General features: G+C 37.1%; 1 protein-coding gene across 1 annotated transcript; it reads right to left on the bottom strand.

Moving 5' to 3' along the window:
- Nucleotides 1-336: 336 nt before the first annotated feature.
- LOC149403288 (alpha/beta-Hydrolases superfamily protein) lies at nt 337-3,351 on the bottom strand. The gene is made up of 8 exons (XM_089609652.1): nt 2,902-3,351; nt 2,718-2,812; nt 2,512-2,615; nt 2,314-2,414; nt 2,115-2,218; nt 1,250-1,687; nt 720-851; nt 337-624 (listed from the first exon to the last, which is right to left on the bottom strand). Exons 1-8 carry the CDS (start codon nt 3,151-3,153, stop codon nt 465-467), a joined length of 1,386 nt encoding a protein of 461 aa, XP_089465778.1. The 5' UTR covers nt 3,154-3,351; the 3' UTR covers nt 337-464.
- Between the last annotated feature and the right edge of the window lie 6,839 nt (nt 3,352-10,190).

A 10,190-nucleotide genomic window follows, 5' to 3' on the forward strand; every position in this document is an offset into this window, starting at 1 on the left:
CCATTAATTATAGAATAAATTATTTTGTATAACACCTTTTTGAAACTCGGTTCTACAAATACCAACACAATCTTTTAATCCACAAAACCAATTACAATTACTGTTCTTAATGTTATTTTACGGTTCAATTTAAAAAGGGTATTGCTGGAGGTTTTTTAAAGTCCATATTATTTATAAAAAAAAAAAAATTGAGTTATGGGACTCTTCTTTTTTTTTTTTTTTTTTTTTTTTTTGAAGAGGAGTTACGGGACTCTTTGTTTGACGTATCCAGGGATAGTTACATTTCCTTCTGAAATTCAATGCATGACTTAAGACAAGAACGTGTTGGTGCCTTGGTGGTAGTGATTCTCTTTGCATTGATGATTTCTTTTTCTTTTCTTTTTTCTTCAAAGTCCTTTCCTTACAATTACAGATGTGAGTTTGACAAGAAGAGAATCACAGTTCATAGACTCGAGATTCATAAATCAATGGTGGGTCTGGTTTGGGAGTGTTTGTGGAGTTTTCCTAAACGCATGCTTTCTACAGCGTTCAAAAATGCTGTCATATATGAGGTCAAACTGAACCCCAGCTCTTTCCCTGTTCACAATGAACAGTATGTGATCGCCTTCCACAATTTTGTAGTACCTGCATATTCCAAATCCAACCCCAATTTTCTCGTAAATCAAACATTTCAATCCTCGATAAAAGAAAATGAAAAAAAAAAAAAATCAAGTTTGTACCAGATGCCCGGCTGCAAGGGATGGCAATCTGAGTCGTTGACAACGTATCGGCTTGAGTGCTCAACGGGGAGTCGAGGGTGAGTCATCGATATGGTGTTGAGCGCTCCGTCATTGTCTTGCCAATCTTCGTCCCTGCACATACATAACCAATATTTTAATCATTATTACTATTCGGAATCTCATGCGTCCTGGGCTTGACAATCCTAGCCATATAAAGCTTATGATTTTGCAAAAATAGCCCAGAACTTGAGTATGCAATCAACACACTCGAGCAACTAATTTTTTTTTTTTAAAAGATGTGAAACCCTGACTATTTATTTTCGGAATCTAAAGCGTCGTAATCTTGACAATCCTAGCTATTTGAAACTTATGGTCTCGCAATAATTGGGGGCAAAAATTCTAACTTTCAAAAGTTTAGGAGGCTTGGGTATGCAATTAGCTATAAAATGTCCAACCCAAACTATTTATTACAAAAAAAACACTTATAAATTACGAGAAACAAAGAATCGAGAATTCCCAAACAAACAAACCTATAGCCTTTGTAAGGCGGGGACACATCGGGCGGGTGACGCCAGAGGCTCATCTGAAGAACCCTGACGAAGAGGAGCGGGTGGATGCCGAGAACCCCAGACGGGACGGTGGCCCCGAAGAGCCTCCTCGTTCGCTTGGTGGCGTAGCTGAAGTAGTACGTGTTCGGGAACGTCTCGAGGTGGGTGTTGAGCCGGAGCGCGCCTTGGATCGTCAGGTCCGGGAGGATCCAGTCGCCGGAGGCGAACGGGCCCGAGTTCCCTAAGAGGGACTCCACGAGGCCCCGAACTCCCGCGTTGCTCCAAGTCGCGTTGAAGTGGTCGAACCCGAAGTTGTAGTACGACTTGAGCCACGAAATGTCGAGCCAGTCGTAGATTATCACCCCGAGACGGCATAGTTGGAGTAAGCATATCGGTTTCATCGTCCTCCCATCTTCCGGTCTGCCCAAAAACAATCAAAATGATTCAACCCTTCTTCTCTTTGGACACGGAAAATCTTGGAAGTGGTGAAAATCAAAATTTCTCTCTTATTTTTCTCGATCCAAAACAAAGCTAGAAAAACACGGCAGATTTTCGTCTTTCTCTCTAATTTCTTCTCTTTCTTTTTCCTACGGTCTGTTTTGGGTGGTGAAAATCAAATTTCTCAATCTTATTTTTCTCGATCCAAAACAAAGCTAGAAAAACACAGCAGATTCTCGTTTTTCTCTCTTATTTCTTCTCTTTCTTTTTCCTACGGTCTGTTTTGGGTGGTGAAAAATCAAATTTCTCAATCTTATTTTTCTCGATCCAAAACAAAGCTAGAAAAACACAGCAGATTCTCGGTTTTTTTTTTCCCTCGCATTTACGCAAAATGTTTTACGAAACTCACCGCAACCCGTCGAGGTAGGTCCTCGTGGTGCCGTTGAACGCGCCCGACAAGGACGTGATGCTCAACACCCAATTCTCGTTAGTGTTCTCGAATCCCTTAAACGCCTGGGATTCCGAAAGGATAAAACAACAATAATTCACGACGCTTTACTTTCATCGAATCGATATCGTTCTGAACAGCATTACAAGTTGGGCTTTACCTTATCGGCGAGCATTTGCTGAAGCACGCGAACGACCTGTGCTCCGGCCGAATGGCCTACGAAATGAATAGGATGTTCTTCGTCCCATTCGGGGTAATTCCCTGAGAAATTCAATCCACACTTAAAAAGCATAAGCCTTTTAGACGAATTAGGAAATCCATTACAAGATACACAAGAATATAGATTATGATATCGAACCTTGTTCGTAAACCCGGCCGAACTGTGAATGACCACAAGCTTTGCTGTGCTCTTCTCCGTAATCCACTGCCCCGCCTTTCAAGTAATAGAACAACTCTCTTGCCCTGAAAAACCCCCAAAAATACAAAAAGTCATAATTTGCTCACTTTTTTTTCTTCTTATTTTGCTTGCATTATAAGATTTATTATTTAGGTCACTACACAGACCTGTCGTAAATGCTTGTCAATGACCCCAAATCAGGCACTAAAACCCTATCGTCTTTCTTCTCTGCTCCGCCGAAATACGACAAGCCTCCCAATTTCTGAAGTTCAAATCCACATTTAGAAGTCAATATCCAATTCATAAATAAATTTTAAAATAATAATAATAATAATAATAAACTCCACATACGCCTTTGCCAAAACCGAAGATTCCGTGAACCAAAACGATAGGAGGAAGATCATCTGCATTGACCGTTTCCTCCGAAACGACGTCGTTTTTGGCATCGGCGATGGCGCTGGGTCTGAAAAAACTGTCGTTTAGAGACTGAGAAAGATCTCCGGCCACGGCGGAGCTGAATATGTAGAAGCCGTAGAGCATGTGAACCAGAGAGCTCACACACAGCTCTGTCAATTGCAGTGAAAACACCCACAATCTGATCATCTCGTCGGAGAATTATACCAAAATTGCTATAAAGAGAAAGAAGATGAAAAACACTCTGATTTGCGTCTCTCTATAATCAATGTTCTCTTCAGAAACTTTCCAGAGACCTCAAAATTGTTTAAAGAGGTCTCTGGAAAATAAAAGAAAACAAAATACGAATCTCTCGTTCGGTTGATAAAGAAGTTTCTCTGACAACAGAGTTTAGATAAACCAATCAAAATAATAATAATTACAATAAATAATATTTACTGTTTCCCTCTCGGGCCTCGAATAAATAAAGCATAATTTTATTTTAGCTTTTTTGTGACACGTGTCTCGTACAGTTTCCTTAAAAAAATGGACTTTAAGAGTGGGACCTCAAAGAAAAATTGTCCAAAATCGAGATCGATCCAAAATTGTGCATTTAATTTTTGTAGCAAATTTGGAATTTGTGAGAGTGTGAATGTTTTTGTGAAGTGAACATTTTTTTAAAAAAAATATAAAGGGTAATTCAGTGAAAATTCTAGGGTATTTTCTTACTATAAATAATTAAGTATATGTAAAGGATATGGTTTGTTTATTTAAATTTCCAGGAATTTTGCGCTGGTGCTAAGCTGGAAGGTTCTCTTATCAAACCAAACTACCAACTGGGTAACCCTTATCCATTACATCAATGGTTTTGGAAATTATCAAACATTTATATATATATATATATATATATATATATATATATATATATATATATATATGTGTGTGTGTGTGTGTGTGTGTGTGTGTGTGTGTTAATTTCACGCGCTCAACGTCAGTGTTTGTAACGCAATAAATCTAAGATTTTGCAGCTAGACGTCCTAATTTTTTCATATAAGGGGAGCTAATATGAAAAAAAAATTATTGTAGGGGATAATTCAAAGTTTCTTTTTTTTATATATGTAAAATTGATAATAATAAATAAAATTAAGAAAAAAAATCATAACCTTATTTCGGTATGATTTTTACACCAAATACAGTAATTTATACGCTACAATATTTTAGTTTCACTCCAACTATATATCAACGCATTTTACAATAAAAAAAAACATTCTATGAATAATTTTTTTACTTTAATTTCATCGGTCTCATCATCCAATAATTACATGTCACATGGTCTATATTATAACATAATTTTAATTTATTTACTATAAAATAATAATAAACTAGTTGAAAACAAAAAAATAATAATAAACTAGTTGAAAACTAAAAAAATGAAAAATATAATGACAATAGAAAATAGCTCGGGTAAAATAGTTAATTTTTAATGCATTATATTATTATATTTATTTTAAACTAATGCCTTATATTTTTCCACTCCTAAGAATCCACACAAGAAAAATACAAAAGAAAAAAAAAAGTTATCACGCGTTGATGCAACGTAAGTGAATGAAAACGAGAATATAGTTGTGGTCACCAAGTAACAATATTACATTCATGCACGACCAAAGCGTGTCACATACATATATCGTGTTTAACTGCGTAAAATAAGAAGGCCACCAAATTTAGAAAATTACAAAAACTCGTTCACCTCCCAAATCAAATAATAGTATGGGTGATTGGCGAACCTATAAATGTTGCCCATTTGTTTTTTAGAATTGATAATCTACCCCGTTTGACCGTCATTTAATATGCCGTCTAGAAGAAGAATGGTCTATTATGATAGACGAGCAATGAGATCAATAGCCTACTAATTTACTCTTTAAAAAAAAAAAAAAAAATCAAGTTTCATTTTATTAAAAAAAAATAGTCAATTATGCCGAACAGTTTGATTAATTGAACAATTAATTTAATTAATTTTGACCTGATAAATTATTTTTCTAATAAAATGAAACTTTGGCACTAAGCAACAAATACTTTATTATAATATATTCTAACAAAATTTTAATTATGAAGCGTATTGTTATAATTAATTAATTTATTTATCAATTTCATGCCTTGGAAAATAAGCGAGAGATCTTATAATACTTTCATTTTACATACATAAACACGTTTTTAAAAAAATATTCTATAGTGTAATCTGAGTTTTTATTTAATCTTTTTAAGGATTATAATATGAGTTTATCTTTTTATTGATTATATTCTAGGTTTAAACTGTGTTAAATCATATTCAATTTGTTAACTGTTATCGTTTTTTTTTCTTCAGAAAATCGAAAATAATAAATTCGTCGCGACTTGCAACAAATTTCGCATAAAAAAGCTCAACGGCCCGAGCCAAGGAAAAATCTATCATAGACACAAAAGGAGTCAAAAACCCATCCAAAGTGGACCCAAGTCGAGCCCGCGCTCAAATGTGTCACGGTCACGTGCGCTGCACAAAGAGCCCAGCGCACAGAGCAAAGCCTGCCGCGCACGCATCGACAAGCTGATCGATCGTCCGCCTCTCATTGCAAGGCGTGCGTGACGCACAACACCCGCACGACGCGCCTACGCCCATAAAAAGGCGCGCGTGCGGAAGGTCTATCGCACGCGTCTCACGACACGCGCCATGCACTCGTCCAGGGGGACTTTTTCAGCTCTCTCCTCAATATAAATAGATCTCTCACCCAAAGGAAAAAAAAATACACAATTCAGTCTAAACACAATCACTCGATTCCTGAGTTGTGAAATGTTGCCGAGGACCTTTCGTATTTTCTTTCACTCTGATCGAGCTCGATTCTCTCAAATATTCTTAAAGAATAACGACGCTTGTACCTCAATCGCAGCAATTAGACTAATGTTGAGCGTCGGAGCGCGTGCAGATGCAATGTCTCTGTGCTCTTCTAGCTTGTTTATTCTTCTTCTTATTCTCAGGTCCCCGCGACGAACAAAAAACGTTCTTGAGCTAGAAGAGCGACACTCGTGACTTTTGAGTTCTGCACACCCGATTTTGGATCGATCCGTCCAAAATTTTTAACGTTGTTCAATTTTCAACGACAACATTAACCAAATATGATACTTTGTCTATATAAAAAATGGTACTTTCTCTTAAGTTTATTATAATCATTCGCTTAGTATGCTATTTTTTTCAAATCCCATTTGGTTATGAATTGATAAGAAACCACGTAACCACATGTATGTAATCAAATACTTAATAGTTGGTCAAAGTCAAACCAAGCTTCTTCTTCAAATCTCACGCCAAAACATCGTTAATAAATTACTTGTTGTAATGATCGAGATCAAAAAATAAAAATAATCGAGAAACTCTCTCTCTAAAAAATCCAGATCTAGTTTTACTAGGGTTTCAAACCCTTTTACATCGAGCTCGGCTGCCGCTTCCCCCAGGTTGCCGGCGTCGTCAGCGGCGCCACTCTAACCTGAGGGAGCCTCGTCCATCTCTGGTGCTTCTCGGACTCGGAGCTTTTCCTGCGAAACAAATTTGGGTTTTTTTTTCTATTTTCTTCTGGCTTCCTTCTTCACCCCTCCGACCATGACCACCGCTGCCTCCTTGATAGTGCTGTCGGCATTACCTTTGAACTTCTCCAGATCTCCAGTTATGTTATTGCGGTGATGCTCTGACTCGCCGGCGTGTCCCTCTCAAGATTTGAGATCTGTGAGTTTTTGTGCACCTCTCCTCGTGGATGAGCCCGAAAGCATCTTGTTGTTGTGGATATCCTTTTCAGATTAGTTTGGCGGGCTCTTTACAACACTCCTTGTGGCCATTGTGTTTTTTCTGGTGTTTTCGGTGGGGAGCCCCACTCCCACCGGAGGAAGATTCGGAGTGTTTGTCTGCCGCGCCGATCTCGGTCTCACGTTGCTTCCCAACAAGGTGTTGAAACTTTGGTGCTCAGTCCATACGGAGGTCCACGACGACGCACCTCTCCGGACGTGGCGGAGGTTCTCACTGGGCCTTTCCTAGCTCATTGAAGGCTTCGTAAATGTGGCTGGTTTGGGGCGGGAATGAGATGGTTTGAGTCAAAGTAGTCTTTTAATTTTTCTGCTCTATTTGGTTGTTGGTTTGCTTAGACTAGCTTACTTTGAACTTGTGTTTTATCTAGAATTTGTTGTTATGTCCACTTTTGTTGAGTGGTTTTTGTGTCCCGAAGAGGTTTTAGTATCTTTACGGGTTAGGAGTTCGAGTTTCCTATTAGCATTTTGGTGGTATGAACTCTCGAACGTCTTTGTCCACAATCGGTGGTCCTCGAGCGTTTTGGTTTATCCAATAACCTCTGAGGGAATGTTGAAAGAGCTATTAAGTTGCTCGAAATTCACTGTGATAAATCTTCCGCTTGAGGGAAGTCCACACACGATGTGCGTTCACACGATTCTAGTCTTGAATCATCATTATCTTGAGGTATCATCATTTGTTGTCAAAAGATGTACAATGTTTGTACTTTTGGGCGTCATGCCCTTATTCTATTAGAAAGCCTCGAGCAACTGTTATTAAAAAAAACAAATTAAATACTTGCTTGTTAACTAAGTCGGTAAGATTTTTTTTTTTTTAATGCATCATAAATAAAAATTATATATGTATTAATATTATCATTACATACTATATGACCTATTACCCCGATCCCTTCAACGGTCGATTAATTAAATATATAGCTTATTTTATAGCCTTTTGAGTTATTAGTGTTGTTTTTTCTTCTATATACGTATCATGACATTTGAAATGTGATAATAGAATTAATAAATGTAAGAATAAATATAGAAGTGATACGTGGGCCACGTTAGAGTGTCCCTGTGATGTGATCTATAAGATTTGTGATGGTGATTTTTTTATTATTAAATTTATTTTCGGCGGAAAGTTGTAGAAATCAATCATTGTTTTTAGATATAAAATAATATACAGTTTTATATTGCTATATAAATATATAATTAACGTTTAATAAATTTTAGATAAACGATCACATTTATGTATTTACACGCGTAAATTGATATAAATACCTTATTATTTTATTTTAATAAACCAAAAATATCACGTCATATTTATAATTATTTACCTAAAATTTATAAAACGTTAACTATATAACAATCTCAAATATTTTAGTTGACTAGTTACCTAGTTATTTTGTTATTTTTATTTATTTAGTCTATAGACTCAATTCAAAGATTTGATCTTTGACGACATTACTATTGGTTAATGATTTGCATTAAGCACGTTAATTTCAGTCACTAACCATATATTTATTGATCATGTCACGCGGTTCGGTGGTGGTTGGTAAACCAATTCCATACTTTGATTAAAAAAAAAAGTTGTCCATCTCTGTTACGTATTCTTTTGGAAAGGCGTGTATGTAATTGTAAACCATTCTATTCCACATGATACTAAGCCATTACTTGGGCCATGTTATGTATTTGTCTTTTTCTTGATTTTTGGACTTTTGGTAAAATGATTTTGGGCCAGACTTATAATAACAATAAAATAAATAAATATAATAAAATAGAGAGGGACGAAAGGCGGAGAAATTTTCTCATTTCAATTTTGGTATTATTTGGTCGAATACAGAACATTGAGTCTTCAGTTTCAGCCTCTACTTTATTTTCTTTTTTCTTCTATCCGTGCTGACGTGTCAATATATATATATATATATATATATATATATATATATTTTAAATGCACAAAGCTATGATTACAAGAGAAAAACAACTTCCATAATATATCAAAGACCTGAATCGAAGTGAATACAAATAATTGCTCATCTTGTGCACGTTTCCGACAATGGAAAAACCGAATAGCACATTAACATTAAAGCACTCATGCGGCTCTTTCAACATACTATACTCATAATAGTTGGTGGAAAGCCATTCAACCGAGGTCCGATCACCATGAAGAATTTAAATCTTCAGTCTGTATAAATTAACATGTAACAGGAAACCCATAACGGGACAAAGATGACAACTAATCCGTTTCCCATCAAAATCAAACCATCAAACAAACAATCCCAAATTAAATTATACAACCAACTAAAAAGAGAGATAAAAGAAAATAATCAGCAAAAATCTCCAAAATACCGGAGAGAAACGAAAGCAGATCTTCTCGACTCCAAAGGGGAGACCACCACCAAGCAAACCCCGCAGCCGATCAGACCCTCCGCTATGCATCATCTTGCAACCCGACGTTTCCATCATCGCCGAGCAGAGCCGACCACTGAGACCACACAAAAGGAGCATTGTGGACTAAGCTTCTAGGCTTGTCAGGGATGGAAACACCCACCGATTGCGACAATGGATTAATATCGTCAATGACGACAATGACAATGGTGAAGACCACCCTTTTATTCAATAACTGCAAATAAATAAAACAAATAAGGAAAAAGGTAGAAAGAGAGGGTTTCCTCTAAGTCGAAACTCACCGCAGTTTCCGTTGAGAAACTGTTATAAAAATCCTGTGAATTCTTTAAGTCTGCTGAAGAAACAATTCAAAACCAGACGAAACTTGCATCACAAGCAACACACACACATAGACACAATACGACCAAAACAGTGAAAAAAGAAAAGAGCACACCGGATTTATCCTGGTTCGGTCATAAAAGACCTACATCCAGCCTTGGGGGTTTCTTTCACTATCGATGAGACTCGAAGATCTCTTGCAGTTTACAGATTACAAGTCTTTCTATGCCGAAACCAATTTATCTCTCTAGACTAGTTTCTCTCAAGAACTTTCTCACACTACAAGTACATATGAAAGAGAGGAATGGAACACCATACATAAACCACTAAGTCTAGACCTATTTAAAGACCCGGGCGAAGATTGCTTGCACGCCACGTCATGAAGATCCAACGGCCAACGCACTGCTGTCCTTAGCTCGCAGCTCGCTCAACTTAGCTCGCAGCTCGCTCAACTTCTTAGCTCGCCCAGCTCGCTCACGTCACCTCCACGTCATTGCTTGATAAGATCACCAAACAACAATTCTCCACCTTGATCTTTATCATCTCAAGTCACTTAGATCATAAACCCCCGGATCAATCTACTCGTCCTTGATGCTATCTTCAACATTGACTATCTTCAGACAATGTTGAAACTTTGTGTTTGGAAGAGGCTTGGTCATCATGTCTGCTGGATTGTCTTCAGTAGATATCTTCAAAACCTTGACACTTCCTGTGTTGAC

This window comes from Urtica dioica, chromosome 3, assembly GCF_054948205.1.
Source record: "Urtica dioica subsp. dioica isolate 48M chromosome 3, U.dioica_male_clone48M_v1_H2, whole genome shotgun sequence".
NCBI classification, from domain to species: Eukaryota; Viridiplantae; Streptophyta; class Magnoliopsida; order Rosales; family Urticaceae; genus Urtica; species Urtica dioica.

Coding starts and splice junctions, on each gene's coding strand:
- LOC149403288 (XM_089609652.1), bottom strand. CDS start 3,153: ATGATCAGATTGTGGGTGTTTTCACTGCAATTGACAGAGCTGTGTGTG. Junction 2,616..2,717: donor TTGACAAGCATTTACGACAG/GTCTGTGTAGTG, acceptor GGGGTTTTTCAG/GGCAAGAGAGTTGTTCTATT. Junction 625..719: donor CCCTTGCAGCCGGGCATCTG/GTACAAACTTGA, acceptor TGGAATATGCAG/GTACTACAAAATTGTGGAAG.